This window comes from Larus michahellis, chromosome 13 (genome assembly GCF_964199755.1).
Source record: "Larus michahellis chromosome 13, bLarMic1.1, whole genome shotgun sequence".
In the NCBI taxonomy this organism is placed as follows: Eukaryota; Metazoa; Chordata; class Aves; order Charadriiformes; family Laridae; genus Larus; species Larus michahellis.
In genome coordinates this window covers 2,693,592-2,717,572 of record NC_133908.1, presented here as the reverse complement: position 1 = coordinate 2,717,572, position 23,981 = coordinate 2,693,592, and the positions used below count along the sequence as shown (strand labels likewise).

The following is a 23,981-nucleotide window of genomic DNA, read 5'->3' as shown; positions in this document are numbered from 1 at the left end:
AAACAATACCCTGAGCAACCTGGCGTGAATGTGATGGTGGCCTGGAAGGGACGAGAAGAGGCCCAGGGGTCCTTTCCTCCCCTCGCCCTCCTGCGCTCGGTGGCAGAGCCCTGGAGGATGCAGCTCTCTGGCTGGCGCACAGGGCTTCGGGGGTCTCTCTTTTTCCTGTAAAAGTTGGTGACAAACTGCCACGGTTCATCACCAAGGCCTCAGGCCCTGCCCTGGGGACTGTCAGGACACTGTGCCTGTGTCGGGATGGGTGCAGAGGGGATGGAAGATATCCCAAGGGGCTGCCGCACCGTTACCTGTCCCTCCCCTGCCCCAGGGAACAGCCCCCTTGCTGATCAACTCTTCAGCCTCCCTCAGGAACAGCAGCACATCAAGACATGGTCCCATAAGGGAGGACAAACCTCCCCGAGGAGGCTGCTGCCCACAGCCCTCACTCCCTGCTCGGGGGAGTCTGGGAACGGAACTTTATAGCCCACCGGAGCCCCCAAACCCCGTGGCACTGCTCAAAACCAGCCCGTGCCTGCTGCTCGGCTCTCCCAGCCATTTCCCCCAACGACCCAGGCAGCGCCGACCGACCCAGGCAGCGCCGACCGACCCAGGCAGCGCCGACCGCTTCTCCTTGCCCCCTCCCAGCCTCCTCTTTCCCCCAACTCCGTATTTTTTTTTCCCCTTCGCCCTCCAGAAAGCCATTTTAACGTGAGAGCACCCTGGCTGTTCGGTCCACAGGACTCTGCCCCCAGGTGACTCGGGACCAGAGGACTTTGGTAGTGCACCAGACCACCCAGGACAGCCCTGCTCGGTGGGATGGCAGGGGACTAAAGGCGGACAAGAGAAGGGCAGCAATTCCACCTTCTCCAGAAAGAACGACATCCCTTCTCCCTGCACAGATACGACAGGACAAATTGCGATGTATACGCATATGTATATGTATCATCTTTAACATACGTACATCCACACAGACCTGGACATTACTCACGGACACAAGGAATGTTTGGGATCCACTGCTGTCTTCTTGGGCAAATGGTGACTGCAGAGATGCCTGTGCTGCCAGGAGGGACAAGGGGGGACAGAAGAGCCGCCTGAGGCACAGGGAAACTGCCGATGTGACCTCCATCAACCCAAAGAGGTGTTTCCCATCTCTGCTGGACCCGGGAACTGATGTGCATCTCAAGAGGTTGCTCAAGCAGGGACAGAGAGGCATCCTTGTGGGGTTCTGAGTTTTCCCTGGCCATCCTGGATACTTGGAACGAGGCCTCCCAGAGCGGCAGGTACTTAATGTGGGAATTCCTCCCCCCTGAGACCAAAGATTTGACCCATAGCATGCGACAGAGCCTGCCCCACAGGCAGCAGCAGGACACAGAAGGAGGTGGCCAGCACGCCTAAGCAAACAGGATAAAAAGGGGGAGCTTTTACACACCATTTCCTTTGGTTTGGTCTCACGCCCCAAAATGGGACTGATGTCCTACTGAAATGCTTCCAGTCTCTTTCAAATTTGGCACGTACAAGGCTGTGTCTGTGCTCCCCGGGCGACACCAACACCCACAGAACCATGCGCTGACATGGTCTGCACAGCAAAGCAGACAGGCAGACCTGCCCGAGGACACGGCTCCTCTATAAAATGTTTGCCGAAGGGATGAGAGGTTTTAGTTACAGGGCTGGCTGGGCGGCCTCGCGTACTGAAGTCACTTGCAGCGCGTCTGTCCCCTTATTGCACAGTAACGCTCCCCTTATTGCACCCCACGCAAAAAGGGAAATGGGTAAGAGTCCGTGGGTGGGGGGGGAAGCCTGCGTGAACCACAGCTCCCACGCTTCCTCCTTGGCCAGACTCTTTGCAGGGTACAAACATAGGGTGGCCCCCGAAAGATGGGTGTAACAGGCTCTGCTCACTACTCTGGCACCCCGTCTTAAAAGTACACAGCACTTTTTCAAGGGGGTTAGATATACATTGTCCAGCACCAGTTTTCAGAGAAACTTTGGAAAGCTTTCTGTTGACTTTTTTTTTTTATGGCACAATCCTACCTGGCATTAGAGTACCCGTTTGGCAGGGGGGGAGCATAAAGCCCCAAGAGGCTGACCGGTATCCATGCTGTCACAAAACCAGCCTCAAAGCCGAGGCTGGGAACGGGGAGCCCAGGCACTGCTCCTGCACACCTCATCTCAGCTACAAGCATTCACCTTGAGATTCAACAGTCCCATTCCCAACCTTCCAGACCTGCTAGGAATCTTGGGATCTGCTTTCAACCCTCAAAAAGGGTTGGAGGGTTGGGGTCTACTCCAACCCTCAGAACCAAGAGATGGATTTTAAGATTTTTGCCTGACGATTCCCTGCCCTGCTTCCACTCGCATCCATTCTGCTTCCGTAGAAATTCTTCAGTCTCTTCCTCCTTCCCGCCCTCCAAGTTCATTTCAGTAGAGACTTCTTGAAAGACATAGTTCTAGGTGGAGTACAGCACCTTCACCATTCCTCAGCACTAACCACGCCAGGCCGTTCTCCCTAAAGCACCGAGATTCCTGCAGACCACCACCACTCCGCTGGCAAAAGGGCTGGGCTTTCAGTATTTATTTCTCATATTCAATCAGTGCTCAATATTTCAATAGGATGGCATGCAGTTCAAGCATTCTTTTAAGAAGAGGGCTGTGTGATTTCACGTGGCAGTACCCGAAGTGCTATAATAGGCTAAGAGCATCCACCTAACTCTACGGTACCTAATGCTCATCTCTGACATAACTACTGTATTGCAACTGGACAGTGAGAGGAGACTCTAGAGACATCTACAGAGATGTTGCTTCGGAAACTCACTCAGGTATGCAGGCTCTGTGTATGCACAAACACCGTGTCACACTGCACCCCATAATACCTGAACGCAAGGAAAACCTTTTCTGCAGTGGTTCTGTCCGGGTTTTTAAGTCATGGTGAAATTCATATGCCTTGAGCTGCTAAAGCTCTTCCCTTCTGGGCAGCGGAGTATGCGCTCCCCCAAAATCCGTCCTCTTTTGGCAAAAAGGAAGAAGGCCTCAAGCTGCAGGAATTAACATCTCTCTTCCGTACACAGTTTGGCTGCCTTCAGGGTTGGCCAGTTTCCAGTCACGATCCCACTGTATTGCATAAATACCTATAGGTTGGAGATGACAGTGAGTGGAAGCTCCCCATACATCAAAGTCATACCGGCACTGACCTCAAGGCTTCCATGAAACAGAGCCACAAGGTTCAAAATCCTCCTGGGAGCACTCACGGCTGTGCCGCAGATCCTGCCTTGGACATACACAATGAACAGACCAAAAAACAAGGTAAGAACATGGACTGAGTGTGTTTAGCAGGCATGAAGAAGCACTAGAAGCTCATCTTCTGCATTAGGAGAGTTTGTACCATCAGCGAGGTGGCCAACCGGACCGCAGTGTTACCACTGCGCTTGCCACCCCTGGAAGCCTAGCTGGTTTGGGTTTTGCTGCCAGGGCTCTTTCCCAGGCCCATAAGGATATTCAGAATCGGAATGGTAGCTCTGTGAACAATCAGACTACAGAGGTGAAGCAAAATCTGACCAAAAATTCAGACTGGAGAAGACAACAGTGAAACATAAGAGACTTTAAAAACTATCACCTGCATGAGATATACATTAAAAAAAACAAACCACCAACCCCACAACCAAACAAAAAACCCACAACACTGCAAGGACAAGCAACTTCCTTCTCTGGAAGAGGGGGTTCTTCCATGTTCCACACCAGGGATCTCAGTGTGTCGACCTTCTAGGCAAGACAATCACAGAACAAGTAGTATGCGCAAATCCTTCCGAAGGACAACGCGCTTCCTAGCACGACTGTCCCTGCAAGATCCTTACGCTTGGCCTCAACTACCAACGTGTCCCTGTGCCTTTGGGCCAGAATGGGCAGGCAGGCAACGGAAAGATGCTATAGCACCAGTTACAAAGTTCAATGCAGTTTTCAATGCATTAAGCCAAAGGATTGTCACCAAACTTGCCTTCCAGGCAAGTTTTGCGAAGAGGGTAAAGCTACACTCCAGCTGCTTCTGTCCTCACGACGCCTTCTGCGCTCACTCCTTGCCTGAACTGTAGATCTTCTGAACTGTGGCACGTGTGAGCTCCAAATCCTCCGGGTACCGAATTTCTAGCTCGGTATTTGCTAGGTAGTGAATGCCAGTAAACTCTGAAAAATAGCGGCCAATGTCAGGGTGAGGGATCTCCCGAGGCTCAGAGTTATATTCCAGATTCTCTGTTAGGAAAGGAAAGAAGCAAGTTATCACCACATGAAACGACCTGCCACAAGGCAATAAATCCTGCGCCTCCCTCAAGTCTTGTTAGTGTCTCTAGAAACACCACCTCCTGAGGCTTTTTAAAGAAAAAACACCCCTACTTCAGGAAAATACATACAGAGTATGCCAGTACGATTGCTCACGGAGTCTCATCTCCTAAGCGATGCTGACCCCGTTTCTTAGTGGCAAGAAAACTACTTTATGCCCGAGACCATGCTGTCTGACATGAGGTCAGAGTAGCAGGATGCTGACCCGCTCCCATGCTGCTGGTCACAGGTCTTGGTCGTAAGTGCAGGGAGAAGCTGCGGTGCTGAGCTCTGATCCCTCAAGTCCCATGGGAGATCAGTTTCTAGGAGAGATCCTGCTCAAACACTCCCGAGGTGAGGCCGACTGCACAAGGTTGTCCTGGCAGAGGAGTCCAGCGCTTTCTTGTTTGAAGTCATCAGCCTGTGTTTCAACCATGGTCAAGTCACCAGCCTGGTTTTTCAAGCACTTCTCACACTGCAAAAGTAACTTTTCTAAATCCAAACTTCCCAAAGTTAAGAGAAAGTCCCTAAGAAGAGCATGTTGATTCTTTTCCAGGGCACCTCCTTTCCTCCTTTGTACTAAAAGATAACCTGATTAAGCACAACAGTCAAACAACACAGAAGCACTGGCATAAAATGCAAAGGCGACCCAGGCTGAGGGCCCCTGTGCTCCCGCAGTATTTGTATAAAGCGGCGTGACTGGGAGGCAGCCCAGCAGTAAATCACATGCGCAGGTGCCCTGCAGCAGGCCCCAAATGATGTCATTTTTTCCAGCACAGTGCCAGATGTACAGGTAGAAACAAAAGCTGCCTAAATCCTAAAGTCTGACTTATCTACAAGGCAAGGCAGGAACAAGATGGGATGCAGAGAGCATCATTCGGGAATAATTCATCTGTCTCTGAAACCATCCCGTTCACTAGAGTGCACAAAAGTCGTATTAATCCACACAGGCTCTCTGAAGCTACTGTATGTCAGTGTGTGCAGCCAAAACCACAAAAGCTTTCTACACCTCAGCAGGCTGGTGCAGTCCTACAGCCTTGCAAAGTACCTTTCTCGTATACTGCACCACTGCGGAAAACAATTTACACTCCAATATGCCCTGCAGAAGCATGGCTGAGCAGTGAGCTGTGTACGAAGGGAAAAAACACAGTGACGAAACAGAAGCTGGCAGCGGGGAAGAGACTGAGACAAGCGAGTTGGGCACTAGGTGGGGAGCCTGAGAAACATGCCGACTGGCAGTTTTGAGACACAAATGTCTAACCTGTGCTGCTACAAAACAAACAAAGGAAAGACAAGAGCAGACAGGTAGATAGATACCAAACTCACTGTACGAAGCAGGTGTTTTGCAGTTAGCTACAGCTCAACCCATGAATTTACAGGAAGGACTCAAACTGAGGTACAATCTGTGTGGTGTTTTTTTCTGAGCTGGTTAGATAAAACTCTGCATGCAGATTTGTCTAAGATTCTTTCAGTAAAAAACTATCATCTTCTCCCCAGTCTGGTCAGTAAGTTATGAAACAATCCCTTCCCAAATGATGTGAAGATGTATTTGAGAGGGGATGCTCGGGCAGCAAGATTTCAGCAGCAAGGACCAACCCGTCTATTTTCCCTAGCAATATCAAAACACTTGGACGCCGCAGAGATGACAGCGTCAACCTACAGCTTGGCTAAAATACCCTGCACTCTGGAACCAGCCAGCATTATACTTGTTTATAAACAATTAGACAACAGATGTAAAAGATGACTCAGCCCCAGAAGCACTGTGGACAATTATCTGATTAGTTTTCACTGAGATGCATATTTTGATATCAACCCACGGCACACAAGAATTTCTGGTTTTTAAGACTCTCGGAGAGGCCAAGTACTGCCTAACATGAGCCATGAAGCTGAGCTGCAATATCCCTGGTCCCAACTTCATCTTTTTGGACTACTGAATATAAAGTAACTCTCAGAGCAGTGAGAAACACCTGCACTTTAAAACTACAAAGGTAGGAGCTTCCAGTCCGGTAAAACCACCTCTTGCTCTCATCTACAGGAGCAGAACGTGCTTGGGAGCACCCCCTGGCGAAAGAGCTGAACTGCGTTTTGTTCAGCATTTCCCCTCCAGCAGCTTCCACACCTTGTCTTAGCAAACAGCCAGGCTGTGCAACCAGCTCCCCGCCAGCTGGACGGGATGCCTCTGTATCACAGGGAGAACAACAAACACGAGGCAAAGAAATGTTCTGTTCACACAGTACAAAGTTATAGATATATACATATAGGGTTTTTTTTTTCCCTTTTGAGGCTCAGTTCAACATTTCTTGTATCCTAACCTCATAATCTGACCATCAGACAAGAATTTCCTTTCTTACGGTATGTTGCATAAAGAATGGGTGATAGAGACTTCACAAATGCAAAGAGGTTTAGCAGAGACATTCACTTTTGTCCCATTCATATCAGATGTGGCATTAGCATGTTCTCTGGGATCCTGGCACATACCGTCTCTTGATAAAAGCTGCTCAGAGCCATGCCCTGACAAGCAAAGTTTGCGTTCTCTCTCACTAGAATCTATTTTGAGGTCCTGCCCAAAGCACAGCTATAATTTCAAAGAGTGAGAGTGTGACAGAACTTCAGACTTCAGCAAAAGCTGAATTACCTCTTTTAAAAGCAGCCATCATGGTCTACACCATAAACCCAATCATGTCCAAAACACATTTCTAAGGCAAAAGGAGATTATACCAGAGTGGTCCTTAACATTCATTCCTAGCAGTACTCATTTCACGGTGCGCAAACAACACAGGCCACGAATTCAAGATCCCTTTCCTTCCTACCTCAACCTTAACTAACAGTTTATGTTTCATAATTAAGAGAGTTAATCACTTAAGCATCTCTTTCTCCTAAGGTACTTCTAAACAGATAGTAAACAGAGGAGAGTCCTGCTCACCTTGAGCAGCATATCTGCAAGAGCCATCTTCTACTAGCACATTATAGAAAGGCTGGTGGGGCCCATGTGGAAGGCTGTGGACGTTCATATTCCGGATCCATTCATGCCCCATCATGCAGGCGGGATCCCAGCCATAAATCACGCAGTTATAGCCATATCTAATTAAAAAAAAAATGCACATCAAAGACTGTGAAAACTCCGGAGCCCAGCTCTTTTTCCTCAAGATTAATACAGTGCAAACAGGACAGGAACCTCCTGTGAGCTGGCACAAGGAGGAGAGGGCAAAAAAAAAATCAATTCAAAAAAGATTGTGTGCGTATGTGTGTGTACTTTGAGGTGGGGGGAAATGACTAGGAGTACCTGGATAAACAGACAGGAATAAACAGCTGAGGACAAAGGAAAACCAAATGTGAGCAAGAAATGAAAATGGGAAAGAGACTGGAAGTCAGCAACCAGGAGAACAGGAAACAAGAAACAGGGAGAGACTCAACCGTCCTACTGTGTTGTGCAATTACTTCTGTGCCCATCACACAGACGTGGCAATCCCAATACTGAACTCCCAGAAACAAAGCCATTATTATTTTCAGATTTTTTTTTTTCATGCGATTAATCACAAGGTGTAACTGTCACTGCTGCACCCTTAAAATACACTCCAGATGTCTTGATGAGTTGGAGGAGTGGCCGAAGCAAAACAGTGCTGGCCTGTCATTCTGGCAGAGCGGCACAGGCAGGAACACAAAGCCTCTGTGCAATGCAGGAAAAGGGGGTAATAACAGCACAAGGAGAGATTCATAGGCTGTCTTGGGAATCTTACAATCTTTTTTGAAGTTGATTCTGTTCCACAGTCCCTCATTAACTGGTTACTGATGTTTCTTCAAGAGCTCTGGGCTGTGCAAATTTTAGCCGTGTGATATATGATGACTTGGACAAGTCACCTCACAAACTTCTCTCTGCAAGCAAGCAGCAGTGAAGACACTCGCTCTCTCAAAGGATAGACAGAGCCGCCCCCATTTTTCTACAAGGTACATGGCATAGACGTACGTGCCTGGCATTTTCCATTCCAGATACCTCCTTGGCAGATAAACCCACGTCTCATTACTTTCAGAACAAACACTTCTGCACCTGTCGTTACAGTACAGCCTGCTAATGCAGGGAAGGTTTTGAAGAGCTCACCTCTTGTGTTTCATAATCAGCCCGATGGAAAAGCAGACCTCTTTGTGCTTCTCATCTGAACGGTGCTTCACCTCCGGTCCCACCTCCTCCTTCCGGCGCTCAATGTGCTCTAGGGTATGTTGAACTAAGTACCCGACAGCCCCATGCTGGGATGGGTCCAAAGCCTGAATGTGCTGCAAGATGTCCAGAACCTTCAGCGACCAAAACAAAGAGAATCAGAACAAGTCTCTACAGCAGTCCAACGCTTACAGATATATACAGTCACAATTCGCAAGTCAGCTGGGTCTAATTGCCCAGGCCTAGAGGTCTGCCACCCGAGTTTTCCACACAGACTGAGAACCTTTGCTCTAGCTACACACTCCCAAGGAGTTTTTCCCACTTGCTTAGCCTGCAGAAATTGCAAACAGTCCTCCCCTTTTCTATTTGCAAAGCTCCCTGCTTCCAAGGAAGGGCACTGTCAAGCACACTCCTTAAAACTAAGTCATACAAGTTAATCGCGTCACATTTTGTGACCGCAAGGCATTGATGAGACCGTCTGAAGGTTTATGAAATGTTAAGAGAATACTGTTGCTAGTCTCCCAAACTGCTGCTGGGAAGTAATTCCAGATGACTTCTGCTGCACTAGAGAACAAACATTTTAGTTTAAATGAGATCCTCAGCCTGTCTGTGGGAGCCTGGCAGAGGAAAAATAGGGCAGCACAGAATGAAACGCAAATAACCTTTATGATGCTACACCACGTAATAGCGAACGAGAGACAGAGAACCTGCTTGTCTCAGGATGACTAAAGAACACTAACTTCAAAAGCGCTCTCAAAGCGGCAAAGCCTGTAGATCCAGAACACCAGCCTACCAACACTCTCTGGCACACTATCAGAGCATCTGCCGCTAAGTTAGTTAGAGGCAGGAAATCCAAGTTTTACCCTTTTCTTTTTTCTTCCCCTTGCTCTTACCAAAACTGTTGTCTAAACAGGCTGGGAAAAGACAGATACACCCATCACAACATCAAATACCTCAGGTGCTGCCACAGTTTCAAAATCTGACACACTTTAGCACCTGGTGAAAGGATTGTCTCCTCCATCATATGCTGGAAGTTTTGGTCACTCTAAGTTCAGAGCAGCAGAAGAGGAACAGAAATCTCGGGCTATTGAGAGTATGAACATCAGCCAAGAGATGAAGAAAAGAAATTTCAGAAAAAGAACAGGTGAGTAATTAAATATGAGAAGAAGAAACACAGCTCGGGCTTCTTGACCACCTTAATTCTCTGGCTGGCATCTTAAGAAGGATGTGAAAATCCTGAAAAATCCTACAGAAACGGGAAGGCCTAGCACAGTGACCATAGCTGCCAGAGATTCTCGGCAATTTCATTTACTGTTATTTGCAAACATTTAGGGCAACATTCTGTGTAGCTCTGCCTGACTTTTAAGTTTTTGTACCACTTTCCATAAATCTGCCAGGTTTCCATTAAATCTGCGATCTTCTGTTCTGTCAGACATAGAGCGTTCTCTCTGGCTAGCCACAAAACGACCCAACAGACTGGAACCACTGGATGCCTATGAGGATGCAATACTGAAAACACCTAAATTTGCACACTACCATTTGCATCTGGCAACGCGGTGCAGAGAAACTACATGTAAAACTCATCCATGGGGTAGTATGATTTGTTCTGAGGGGCAGCAAAACACAAGTATGTAAAGCCTTGGTGCTTTACAAACACATCGCTGAGTGCCAGAAAGGGGAAAGAAGATCTTTCGGTGTTTCATTTTGCTGTCCCCTATTTACGTACGGTTGCCATTTTAGCTCTGCGAGTGTCCCCCCTCCCCCCCACCAATTTTTTAGTTTGTGCTGTTTTCTTTTCCGTGGCGACCCTAAAACTTGCTGCCCTAAGAAAGGAATGATAAGCTTAGCAAAGGTTGTTCTTCAAAAGACAGCTTTTCCAGCAGTCCTATGCTTCAGTTAACTTGGTGGAAAGAGCTTTGTTTTCTGCTCAGCTGCCCAGCCAATACTTCTGCCCCCTCACCCAAACCTCACATTAGTAAATGGCACAGGCATTGCCCAAGAGCGTGAGCTTCACTGTAGTAGTACGGGAAATTTTGAAAAGGGAACACCTCTTTGCTGTAGTGACACATTAAAGAAATCAGACTTTTGAGTTACTTGCTTCTTCCCTGTGCCTTCCCCTGACTCAGTGAAAGGCACAGACGATCCAGATGACTTGTAAGTCTCGGTACCTTCTTTCCCATGTTCACAAGATAGCAAGACTCAAGTTGCTATGCTAAAGGCGATATTAAAGAAGAATCCCAAGAACAGGAATATTAAGTTGCTTTTTCACAAGAGCCACTGACTGTGTGGCTAAGGTTTCAGAGAAAGGCTTTGGTTGTATTCATAAAAGATAACTTCCTAAGGTTTTCTGACTCCTTTTACACGAGTCCAGTAAGAGTTCTACCACCACTACCACAATCTAGGCATAAACCAAACAGGATGCTCTTCTAACTTACACCTGGAAGTCCACAGTACGGGTTGCAAGACAAGCTGTTAGACTTGGGCAGTAAATCATGAATTACGACTCAGACTTGAGGCTGCTCGCAAGTCTCCCCTAGGGCCAGCAAGCACGAATCATTCTCTTTTCTCTGCTTCTCCAAAATGTGATAACTCATTCAATTGCATTTATAACAGAAACAACTTGTGGCAGACTGTAACGCAAGCTGACGTAGTCTAAAAATCAACAGACTAGTGTTAATAGCGCTTAGTCTACCAGAAAACATACGACCGAGTGGCGAGGTACCTTTTCTGGCCAGATTCCCAGGTGGAAGTATAACCTAGCCTGGAGCATTAGATGCTGCACATTGTCCGGATACATGGCCAGGTAAAGATCCAACGAGTCTCTCAAGAGCTGGTAAGACTGATCAGTGCTTTCTCTGCCAGCAAAAAAGAAACTCAATTGTAAGGCTAGCTCTTCAACCCCTATCCCCAGTACTCCGATCTACAGGGGTAGTCACCAAAAATGATGCTACAGGTACAGGCATCAGTAAGAGCGACTCTGGCACTGACCGTCACTCATCACATCCAACAGCCTACTCAGAAGGAAAAATGCTACACAACTGATGACTGGACTCTACCCTCCCACTTCGCTGGTATTCTGCTTGGTCAATATAACATAATCCTACACAGTGAATTCACTCTCCAAGCCATTTCCCTTTTGAAATCCGTTTTTCTTTCCCTAGCTTAATCACACCTAAAGCAATCCTTTCACTCTGATTTCTCTCTATGGCTACCTGGGAAAGTGATTAGCAAGGGTATTTGAAAAGAAAACCAGATTTTTTTTACAAGCCAACAGTACCTTTGAAAATGCTCATGTGAACAAATGGGCTGTGCTTACCAGATTATAACGAAGGTCTCTGTTCTTAAGGGAATGGTGGAACAGTCCCTATCAGCTTTTCACGAAGAAAAGAGTGATCTGTCCATTTTCTAGAGGGGAACTAGTTTTACTAAATATTTTTGTTTCCACACAACACTGCTGCAGGTGATTAAAAACAACTAGACAATGCAATGTGACATACAGAATTTTCAAGATCCCCTGGAGCAACTGACACTTTTTAAAGCACTCACTCAAATACCGTGAAGAAGCAGTATCAGATACACAGACAGTATACTCTGGGCCCTTTTCGCTCCCCCTACAGGCCTTACAGGCCAGACAATCCTCAACTCACCGCTTGCCAAGGTTTAAGAGATTTCCCACCATACGCTGCAAGACCTCTTTTGAAGTCACCACTCCATAGAACTCCTCTGTCACGTGGTGGCCGATGAGGTACTCGCACTCCTTCACCGTCAGCTGCTTCCCCTTGCCAAAGGCGTCAATGTAGGTGTAGTCAAAAATATCTGTGCTTCTAATGAAACAACAAGGAAACTGAATTGTGATGATGGGTCTCGTGGTAAAGCAAGGCTATCTATTTCTGTTCTTCCCTCAGCACCTTCAAGCTTGTTCGTAAAACAAGCGTCATTCATACCTCAGGTCCCTCCTAAAAAGATATTATCTTGTACCTTCTCTCTCCCCCTAGCTGCTTCTTCAGATAAACACATATGGGAAAAGACGGTGAAACCAAGGGGACTTTTTGCTCCATCGTGTCAGCTCTTTCCTTCAGGTATTTTCAGATTTGCTGCATCTATTGCTAGATTATATTATAACACCGCCCTGGAAAGTGTAACAGAGCCCACGCATATAGCATCTGAAGCCTAGTGCCAAAAGGGGTATATATAGACAAAACCATTGCTCTGAATTGGACTGCTGATGTCATTCACAAAATACAGATTTCTGTAAATTGATCACGATCTGGTCAAAGACGTATCCTGCACTGACTCAGAGTATTAATTTGAGTGCACAGAACAGCAGCAATGGACTCTTAGCAACTGCTCTGTATGAAAGGTTATGTGAAATCAGCACCTTTCCCCCCCACCACCCCCAGTTTTTCATAGTTTTCTTAAATAAGATAAACATTACCTCATGGTTACTATTATTTCACACTCAAGAAATCTGTTACCATTCATCAACAGCAGAGAGGAATTCTGGGAAAACTTTAGAGATCTGATCTTTTCACCCATATAGATAGTAATTACAGATGGAAGACAATCAAACGTTCAGGTAGAAGTCTGCAGCTGTAAATGCTTTCTGGCTTTTATTCCTGTGGACGCAACTTTGAAATTCAGCAGATCACTTACCCTTCTTTTCCTTGACACCATCGCAGCAGAAAATGGCTAGGGAAGTTGACTGGTTCAAGCTTGACTCCTAGCTGCCTGGCAATTGTTAAATAAAGCACAGACAAACTGATGGGAATTCCTGTCCTGCGGATCAAAACCTGGGGGATAAAAACGTGGTAAGAACATGTGGGATATTAAGAAAAAACACAAAACCTCAAGGTTTGATTTCACAAATAAAAATACACCAATTTGACAGAATATGCAACGAAAGATGACATTGCGCTGACTTTACAGCAAGTTGTTCTTCAGAAAGAGTTATTTGGCTGACTACATACAGACAAATAAACACCACAAATAGAATGCCTCAAGCCTCGCAGCCTCCTAGTTTTGGCCTAACATATACATACCTGGTGAATGTATGAATTCAGGGAGTTATAGTAATCCAGCTCGTTTCCTTTGTATTTTAACTGCTCATATAGGACACAATTCATAGCATCAAGCACCTGCCGCTGAAGTTCCACTTCTGGAATCACAATCTCTCCTAAAAAACACATGCAATGAAATAAATACTGAGCAAACAAGGGTTCTCAACCTTTACGCAATGAACCTTAGACCAAAATTCTTCATATGGACTAAGAACACAAGAGACTCATCTCAATTCAGACAGTCAAGAGACACAGCACTGCAGCTGGACATGTCACACCGCCCAGGCATGCCTGGGAAGTGGCTTTCACCGCCTGAGCGTCCCAGCTTGGCCACTCCAGATACACAGATACAGGCAGACCGCTCATTCTCTCTTTGAAAGACAGCAAACATTAGATAGCGCTTATACAAACCAAGGAGCAAGATATTGCCTGACCTTTGGAGATGTTAAAGCATGTACCTTTTCTATTGCTGCTGACTTTGAGACTTGCAGAGGAAAAGAGGTCGATCCCCTGTCCCACAGCTCTGCTACAGATATCAGGACTACTTAAGACTTCAGGGACGAATGGGAAAAAAAAAGAAGAAACTCCCTAATTCCTTCCCAATTCTTTTTTTTCTTAGACAGCATCATATGGACTGACAGCCCTGGGCTTTTGAGTCCCTGTGGCTCACCAAACGGCTGTTGCCTCAATGGTGTTTTAAGCAAATGTCAGAATATGCTTGCCAGGGGATGAAGAACAACAGCTCTTTAAGCTGCAATAATTCAACAGCTGTTTCACCTTGCCTGCCTGTACCGAGACTTGCAGAAATGCTCTGCAGTAACACATATGTTTCTGTACAGTACCTGCCTTGGAAGCCAAGCTGGGGTGCCTTGGATTTTTCGTCCGCAGGACTTTACGCACTTTATCTGTGATATCATCCACCTGCGCCTGGACGCTTTTTAAGCAGATGTCTGACAATGGGTTACAGTATTGATCAATTAAAACAGCACCTGGAAAAAACAAACTACATAAGAAACAGGGCTTCAGTTTTTTCTTTGCTTGGTTTTACCTACTGTAAATTCCAGGCATGCAGCAAGCAATTGCAGCAGAACACAAGAGCTTTCCTTTTAAAATCTGCACTCATATGTTGGATTTACCACAAAAAATGCAAAGAATAAGCTGACATGACAAATACCAGTTAAATTAACTATTCTCCTCTCCGTCATCCTGAAAGGGAAAGCAACAGACAGTACACTGAGCAGGTAGGCTGCTAGACCAAGCTTAACTAGCCAACTGGTCACAATGCACCTCCTGGCATCCTCCCAGCTTACAATGTTTTTTATTCAGAGCCTGAAAGAATCTCAACTTCACTTATGCTTCAGTTCTGACTTCTTCCTGCCATATCCTCCATAGCTATCACTCTTGTTCATCGTTCCCTCTTCTGCTACATTCACCTTTCTCTTCCACGCCTGCTCTCCATCTTCATGTCAGAAAACCATCAGAACAGATTTCCATTTTATTTTCCTGCTGCCCAAGCCTCTTCTGTCAGACTTCTGCAGGAGAAAAACAGCCCTTTCTCAGAATCTTCTGCTTGTCATTTTGTCACCACTGCTCTTTCCAAAGCCTCCCTACTGTTCTGTCTTTGGAATTAACTGTATTCACCTGTAAGAATTTTGCATGGATCATACCTCTTCCAGCCTCCTACATTGCTTCGTTAGCACACCCATGACAGGCCTGCATTCAAGGACTTCAGCAGGGCACCAAGCCGTGTCTTCTTCCTCTCCCCCCGCCCAAGTGTTCCCCATGCTGACCACGTGAAACTTCACAAAAAACTACTTGTTGGTGCTCTAATAATATCTCCGTGGCAGACAAATGCATCTATTTGTGAGCCACATGATTAAGTCACATAATCAACTGTCTCGCTTGTTTCCAGCAAAAGCCACTTTCCTTTCCCTTCTTGCCCTAATACAATCCCTTCTTCAAAGTCTATTGCCACTAACAAGAACCAGCTTCGGTGTTAGAGACTTTTTCGTATGACATTTTTGAGGTCTATACCAAGAGCGAGAGACTCTTCTACAGATACTGGTAGCTTTCGGTGCATTCAGAAGACCATCTTCTCCACAGGAAGCTTGAAGAAAAGAATAATCCACCAGATTGAGGACGTGAACTGCAGAAGAGCCTCTTCTTTCTTCATATCAGGTGCATGTGCCTTCCCACCGTGTAACTGGACTTCCATCGGCTCCCCAGCTCTAGACTGCACTGCTTCAATGGTCCAGCAGTCAGGCAGCTCTTGAAAGAAAGCCATAGCACATGGGCTACGAGCTGCAACAACAATTCCCCCTGCCTGCAGCTCGCTCCTCACCCTTATCTGAGCAGCTCTTGGAAAAGGAGATAGCAGGAAGCTGACTTGAAATCAGGTAAGTTGGTCTGTTAGGCCATATTCAGCCCATGGGCCACAGTTAAAATGCTTCTGCAGTGTCAGATAATTAGGACGCTGAGCTACTGCTGATTTCCTGAATACACTGTTAAGATTCAAATGCAAATGTTTCAACATTTTGTCCATTGCTTTTCAGCTCATCTGTCCACGGGCAATTATTCAAGCATACAGCACTGACAGAAACTAACATAATCCTGACATTCTGATGCAACACTATGCAACTACTGCAAGATTTTAGGGATTTCAGGTACATCAAAAAACCAAACTTAATTCTGAGTCGTTTTCCGAGGGCTATTTGAAATACAAGCAAAGGCGGCTCTTTCCAAGTAAGACAAGAATGATGGAAAGCTGTGACGAGGTGCTCTACGTGGGATTTCTGCCAAAGACTTACCCTCCAAAAATGACTGCCGGTCAGCTGGGCGTTGAAGATACTCCTTCAGATTTTTTAATATATTCTGTTGCCGTAGGAAGTATAGAATTTTCTTTGCATAGTACTTCCAGGTGAGACCTTTCCTGCATATTTAAATACAAAAAGTAGTATTGCCCTAAACAAGCACTTTAAGAGTGAACATTTGATTTAACTTTTCCAGTGAATATAGGTTTACAATTTAGACTGTCGCTTTTCAAAACACGTCTGACAACACCACTACCACTGAAGAGTCAACCAAAAAGGTAAACGTTAAGAAGAAATTTGTCATCAAAAAGCCACAGGATGAGACACTTGCAAAACATTGCTCCTATCATCTCTGATTTTTATCTTATCACCAATATATAATTTTGAGAAGATACAGTATCATGGGAAACAACACAGATCCTAATTAAACTAGCTCAGGAACATCCAATTAAAATCCTCTATTTTTTGTCATAAAACGTTACCTTCTGTCTGACTGGATCCCTCCAGAATCAATCTTAAAGCATCCTCTCACCATTAAAAATAAACTGATGTGGGACATGAATGTAGGTCCAATAGCATCCAGAAGACAAAAAAAAAAAAAAAAAAAAAAAAAGAGGTCCCTAGAAGAAAAACACCTCTGTTGCTCTGAAAAGGCAGGAACAGATCAACTGCTGGTCTGTAGATCACACAATCCAAAACCTTACATTTTTTATAGTAAAGCCCCTTCATTTTCTAAATTAACAAGCGAAGGCGAGGCACCCAAGAAGCAGCAATAGAGAGCTGGTTACTATCCAGACAAGGTTTGAAGAGGTCACCTGAAATACAACACACCAACTCAGAGCCATCCAAATCACACGCATCTAAGCAAGCCCTGGCCTTTAGCAATGGGTTACCCTGTGCCTCACTGAGCACTTTTACACAAAAGTTAGGAATGGCACAAAACCCTGCGCGTCCCCTGCCCGCCCCCCCCCCCCCCAAAAAAAAAAAAAAAACAAAAGGAGAATTCTACTGATTCCCAGACTCTGCCTTCACCATGTGTTTAAAAGAAGTCCAGTTTCCTTCTTCAAAAAAAACCCCTCTTTCCCTGCTTATGTTTCCTCTCCTCCAGATTGCAGGTGAAATCAGCCTTCTCCATCCCACTGGACAGAAGAACAATCAAACCTCATAACACTTTATCCTCTTCCAATAAACTGGGATGCTCAATAGGGACAACTGCTTTATTGGGATATCTTCCAGGGAAATGATTTAGCCTAATGCTCCTGAATGGCAATGACTACAGCTTAATCAGGGTGTAATTAGCATCAATTCTGCTTTATGGGGAGGCATTTGGCCAGTGCAAAGGCTCAAAAGCTTTTTAACCAGTTGTCAAATGAGAGATGTTTAGTCCCAGTTCAAATAGGGAAGGTAATAAAATGGATGTGAAAAAGCAAAAATGAGATGATTGCCATTCCAGTTATGTTTTTTCAAGCTCTACTAACAGTCCCTTTAATCAAGGCTATTAGACCCCATTAAGAGCAATCTATCCCTGCTTTGTACCACAGCAAAATCAGCATGGCTTATATGCTACCAGCAGAAAAAGCGTCAAGTAAAGCAGTGACTTATTCATCCTGCCCAGCATTAACCATGGTGATGAGAATACCCAGGCACATGCTAAACAGAAGTTTTATTTACCCGCCTGGCATTTCACCTGTCTGAATAATTTACAGAACTGCAAGTTTTGCAGTGGCTGGATTAAACTCAGTTCTTTATTTGGGGACAAAAATTGTACCAACCTACTACAGCTAAGAAAAGCACCAAGAGGTGGGGGTGGGGGGGAGAAAGCTGTAGTTTCATGATACAGGGATTCATGGTGGCAATCCTCACTGAGTATTCCTGCTTCCCTCCAGTGCTGTGGCCTCATCCTGCAAATCAGTTCAGCAAACTGATCCAGGTTTCAATTTAAAAGGGAACATGAGGATGGGAACTCGTTAAGCCAAAACTACTGCAGAGCAGAGGGTACACAGAACACATCCCAAGAGATGTTGTGAACTGGCAAGGAAATAAGCAACAAACAGCAACACAAAGCCAGGGGACTTCCTTCTTACAGAATAGTTTACATGATTTCTTTTGGGAATATTAATTTTTTTCTGAAATTAAACACACAGCAACACCTCCTGGCCTTGGTAAGCCTGAGGATGTTGTTTTATGAGAGTGACAAAAGGATGGAAGCTGAGGTCAGGCATTCACCACAGAACCATTCTCCTTTACCCAGTGAAAGGGGAAAAATCCCTTCTGTTTCTAATCCCCCTCTTTCTTACCTTCCTTCCATGTTAAGGATACACATCAGCTCATCCTCAAAAAAATGACTCGGGCACCCGAGAGTCTCAATGTCACTGAATCCATTGCAGGGGACCTGTCAAACCAGACAATGAATTATGGAGAGCACAGCGGATTCTTCCCAAAAGAACAGAATTTCATAAAAAGTCTCAAAAGCAATTCTGTTCTATTTTTTAAAAAATTATGTAAGATCTTAAAAACGTCCAGCTCACCAAGTACTCATGGTCTCTACTCCATGGATTTATCACAAGGACCCACTGAGAGCCCCAGTAGCCCCCTACGGCAATTTGAGCTAACTACTACAGCACTGGGGGCTCCTACGGTGGGTGTACAGATGAGCACAAACATACCAGATCTTATGCGGGCTGGGCCCAAGCTAAAAGTAATTTTTAAGGTGGAATTAACTTTTGCCTGTGGTTGACTGAACCTCTACAAATCCTCCCTAGTGTAGCAGATTGCAGCTGGGGGAAGGAATGAAGGAGCAGGAGCCTTCATCTCAGCCTCAAACTTACACTTTACCTCACCTGATTAAGTACGAGCACTAACCCAGCGTTATCAGCTTCTTGATGGAACAGATTTTTTTTAAACAATCACTTAGGTATCTATATTCAGAAGAGTTATTTTCTTCCAAAATTCAGAATTATTTTTTTAAGCTTTGATTGAACTGTAGCAAATCTTTTTACTTTCAAGCTTTTCAGTAAAAGACACGGGCTAACAGAGTAAGGAAAAAGCGATTCCCGTTATACTGTATCTTAGCAGGCACTCCACAGGATCTAGAAGAACTGGGTTAAATGCCTCTTCCCCTCAATTCTATGGAGGGAATTCAAGTTGCAGTTCCTAGCCCGACCAGAGATGATCTTCGTTATTAGGCCTCTGGGTATTGCTGAATGGTCTCTCAGTAGGCTTTGCATACATGATTAAAACAGCGGGAATACATGAGCCTCTGCCCCCGGATAATGCCCCGACACACATTTCTCCATGGTCAAATGTCTACCTGCTGCAACTGCAATGGAATAGTTCAAAAAGAACAGCTAAGAGATATGCGACTCCAAATACCCTACTGGCCCCACAGCCTGTATCTCCAGGGTGAAAATCTAGGTGCAAACCCTTGCTTAAAATCATTAAGAGGATTTCAAGAAAGGTCTCCTATCCCTTAGGGGAATTCTCTACTGGACCACAAGATATTTGCAGAGCAGACACACAGGGGTGGCAGTTTAATGGCTCTTGTGTGAAATTTTAACTCAGCTGAAGTTACGGGCAGCATTTACACCTATTCCACAGAATTTCAGGTTGACCCAAACTGTACAGCCAGCCAAAACCCACAGGCATCAACTACGCAAACAGACAATGAAATTACTGTTGTTTCACATGCAAGCCAGTCTCTCCAAGAGACTACATTTTCACCTTTTTCACACTGAACGCAAAAGCATCTTGGTGTCATGGTTGGGTAAAGAAATTAAGTAATATACTTTCCAATTCAGTGAACCTATTGCGTCTTGATCCTGTTTTCAAATGACTTCTGACAACTCACAGAACATATCCTTGCACAAGGTTTGCAGTGAGATAAATTAATAGGCTGTGGTATGTGTCAACAAACTACCAGTCCTTCAGAAGTTCCCAGAGCCGGGTCTGAACATGCAGCAGTGAACAAAGAGCTTTTAAAGCTGCAGCGGCAACAGCTGAATGTGATATGCAGAGTGTGCTTTGGACTGTAAGCACCTTTGGACTTTGAATTGTTTCTCCCCTTTTGGCTGGTGATCTAGCATTTTCACACAAAGTGAGGAAATAGGAAATTTCTGTCTGCATAATTGAAAAGACACGAAGAGAGAGGAAAGACAAACTAATAAGAAATACTAAACAAGTAGCTAGGCTGTTGCACATACATAGAGCAGATGACTTACGTGTTCTGAAAAGAACCTTTTGGAGAATGAAGCTACAATTCTCTGGGCTTCTAGACCAGCATTGTGTCGTGCTTTGTATTCTTCAAGCCAGCTAACACCGTCTGTGTGGCTATAGTATTTCAGCAGCGATGGCCATCTACACAACAAGAAACAAGTGAACAGGTTCATTAGTATTTCAACTTCACTGAGAAGCTCCAGAACCATAAGTTGCTCCTTATTGTAACCACATGACTTGTGGAGCTGCGACACTGCCAAGACACAGTACAACTTTAAGTGTCATTGTATAAATTAATCCAATGATTGACTCAAGCATCAAAGCATAAATCCAACTGATTTCATCTGCATAGTAATGGTTATTTAAAAGTAAGTTCTCCTGAAGCTTGCCAACAAGAAACCTTCAAAAAATTCATACTCCAGGTACTTCAATATCTAAATATCCTAAATACTTTTGATATTTCCTCTAGAGCTTTGCAAAATAAGCATACGTACCATATTAGTAGAAGAGAGGCAGAGTTTTATAACAGAAAAAAGAAGTTTGCCATTCTGAAGATGTATCACATGTAAGCTAACTTGTCATCGAATAGAATGAGAATTCATTGACCCATGTTCCTCCTATTACCTTGTGGGTCTAACTGAAAGGATGCACAAAACAGAGCTCCCTCTGTTGCCCTTGCTGGTGGCAACATCTACTGGAGGAAAACAGAATTCTGAAGTCAAACTGTGACAGTTAAATTCTCTTGCAGTTCATTTTTAATACAAGAAATAATTATTTTTAAAAAACGCGACACCTTTCTCATAAAAGAAAGCCGTACCTGCTTTACTGAGTCTGAAAGTCCAAAAGCTAAAATACACTCCACAGCTTAATAAGAAGCTTTTCAAGGCTCAACTGGAAAACTTCAGATAATATTTTGAGGGCTATTAGCAGCACCACCTTTTCTAATGAAAAGACACCAAGATCATTTGTGTATGAAACACAAAGAAGAATCAGCGTAGACAGAAATATTTTGGACAGCATGGGAAAGAAAGCTGAGAGAAAGGCCCCTCGTAAATTTACAGGGGCATTTATTTCCCATTTTGAAATTCTGCTAATTATTACTGGGTTTTACAAAACATCTTCCTTCAACTACAAGGATGCCTTCGGTTCTTTTCAGGTTATATGTGTATATATATATATACACATACACACGCTTTTATATATTGATGTATTTTTACTTTTAATAGTAAGGAAGGCCAAATGCTTAAATCACTACTTCTGTATAATAATTACTACCAACTGACCAAAAGGCAAAGTTGTGTCCGTCCACACATGCAAGATGCTTTACTACCAGTTAATAATAAAGCCACACTGCAACTGCAGTTACAAAATAAAGTCAAAGACTAAGCAAATAACTTCACATTATATAACAACCTCTCCCCTGATGGATCCCTAGCCATTCATCTACTGCTGAAACGCAGCCACATTGTAATAACAATTACAATCATTTATTTTAGGATGAGAAAGAGTAATTTCTTGGGTTGAAATTATATTGAAAATTTCAGGAAGGTAAAGTGCAATTACTCAGGGTGGATTCCAGCCAGGATGACAAGGTCAATGTGCAAACTCCTGCCAAAAGTTCTATTATCAAAGGCAGAGGAGGGCAGCAGCTTGTGCTAATCACCTACCACATTTCAGCTGTTGGATGTGAACCATTTTTAAACTTTCAGGTTCGCTTCAGAAATTAGAGCCGCTGAATTGGTGAAAGGATGTGGCCAGCCATCCCAAGCCATAGCTCAGTGAATTGGGGAAGCTGTAATTGTTTAGCAGCCTTTTTCACTGGTGGGAAGAGAATAATCCTCTTGTTCAAGCTATGCTAAATTTTAGAAGCCAACTGGCAATTAGAGAAAGCAATATTGCTACCTTTCCGGTGCCAAAACACAGACAAAAACAGGTAGCAGATGAGTGTGCCCTATTCTAGATAGGTTGGCAAGCCCAGTGAAGGAGTGGTGTTTCTAGAACCGCTGAAACCACCGAGGCATAAGCAATATCAACAATAACACTCATACTTTATTCCCAGATAAAGCGTAACCAGTTAAAACGTTAATAACACAGCTATGTCCTCATCAGGTACCCTGCACCTGCCTTCGGGGGTAACTAAATTCACAAGCAGCAAAAGTTACTCCAAAGGATTTGGCTTTCTGTGAAAACGGCTCTCCCAAAAGCACTACAAATAAAGTCCTCTCTCTGCTGTAAAACATTAGTCCTGTGACAGGACAAGTCTTGGCAGTTGTTTTAGAAGCTGCTTGCTAACACTGCCTACCTTAGTGGGATGAGGGAGGCCAGCTGACAACCCCAATACGCATGTGGCCCTGTGTCTGCACCAATGCCGGCCCCCAGGTTGGATCTGGGGCCTGCAGGTAATCCAAGTGCCTGGCTGTGGAAGAGGCTGCAAAGACACTCCCCTCCTCCGAGCAGCGTGGGGCGGGGGAGCTGCAAAACCCCCATCCTCTGAGCACGGGGTGCTTCCAAAGACATCCCCCCCCCCCCCTCCGAGCAGTGTGTGTGTGTGTGAGCTGCAAAGACCCCCCCTCCTCCAAGTGGCAGGCTCCCGTGGTCCCCTCCTGGCGGATTTCGGAGGGGAAGCAGCCTTGCGACAGTCCCTGCCACCCCTGCTTGGGAGGGCCTTCTCCTTACCCGTTATAACACAACGGAAAGCCAGCTCGTCCCACCCGTCATGGGCTCCGTATGCACCTTGCAGAGCCGGCCAGAGAAGAAAGACACAGATGGCGTTATGTGGGGTGCACTCTCCCCACCCCAGGCGCACCCCGGCCCTCCCAGGCCCAGGGGACCGAGGGCAGCTGAACACCCCCAGCAAGGCCCGGCCTGCGCTGACCGCGCCTGCCCGGCCCCGAGGAGAGGCCCGGTCACCCCTCGCCCTCCCTCGCAGCTCCCCCCGGAGCGCCGTGCCGTGACAGTCGGCGGTGCCCACCTGAGGCGAAAGCGCTCCCGCCACACCTTGCCGCGGGGCTGGCAGGCCTCACGCAGCCGGCGGCAGGTGCAGGACACCCGCCCGATGTCGGCGGCCCCCAGCACGTCGCAGCAGAGGATCAGCTCCAGCAGCTCGCCCGGCAGGTCCGTCAGGCCCATCCCGTCGGCCTCGGCCTCCGCCGGGCCCCGCGACCCCGCCGGACCCGCGCCCTCCGCCGCCGCCATCTTGGATGTTTACCTGGGCGCACCCCCCCCCGCCTCCCCGCGGGCGGGGTTAGGGAGCATCTCACGCTTCCGGCGCACAGGGAAGGCGGAGGAACGGCGCGGGGAGCGTCTGCCAAGTGCCGCCGCCCCGCAAAGCGCAGAGGCGCCTTGCCCGTGCCGGCGCGCTAGGGAGCGTCTGCCAAGTGTGGCGGCGCGGGGCGGGGCGGGACGGGCCGCCTCGCCAGGTCAAGGGCAGCCGAGGGGCTTAGGGAG

At 45.9% G+C, this 23,981-nt stretch overlaps 1 protein-coding gene across 2 annotated transcripts; it reads right to left on the bottom strand.

The window, feature by feature from the left end:
* Positions 1–3,577: 3,577 nt before the first annotated feature.
* On the bottom strand, positions 3,578–23,768 carry FBXO21 (F-box protein 21). 2 transcript variants are annotated; one of them, XR_012589726.1, is made up of 13 exons: positions 23,506–23,766; positions 20,540–20,675; positions 18,620–18,714; positions 16,320–16,441; positions 14,355–14,501; positions 13,495–13,628; positions 13,109–13,245; positions 12,103–12,279; positions 11,178–11,310; positions 8,399–8,589; positions 7,226–7,383; positions 4,529–4,723; positions 3,578–4,236 (listed from the first exon to the last, which is right to left on the bottom strand). XR_012589726.1 is itself a non-coding variant. In XM_074605910.1 (12 exons), exons 1-12 carry the CDS (start codon positions 23,727–23,729, stop codon positions 4,058–4,060), a joined length of 1,833 nt encoding a protein of 610 aa, XP_074462011.1. In that variant the 5' UTR covers positions 23,730–23,768; the 3' UTR covers positions 3,578–4,057. The 2 variants fall into 2 exon arrangements, 1 of the variants encoding a protein (XP_074462011.1); XM_074605910.1 differs by lacking the exon at positions 4,529–4,723 and having other exon boundaries at positions 23,506–23,768.
* Between the last annotated feature and the right edge of the window lie 213 nt (positions 23,769–23,981).

Coding starts and splice junctions, on each gene's coding strand:
- FBXO21 (XM_074605910.1), bottom strand. CDS start 23,729: ATGGCGGCGGCGGAGGGCGCGGGTCCGGCGGGGTCGCGGGGCCCGGCG. Junction 14,502..16,319: donor CCGGCAGTCATTTTTGGAGG/GTAAGTCTTTGG, acceptor TGTTTTTTCCAG/GTGCTGTTTTAATTGATCAA. Junction 4,237..7,225: donor TTGCAGATATGCTGCTCAAG/GTGAGCAGGACT, acceptor CTTTCCTAACAG/AGAATCTGGAATATAACTCT.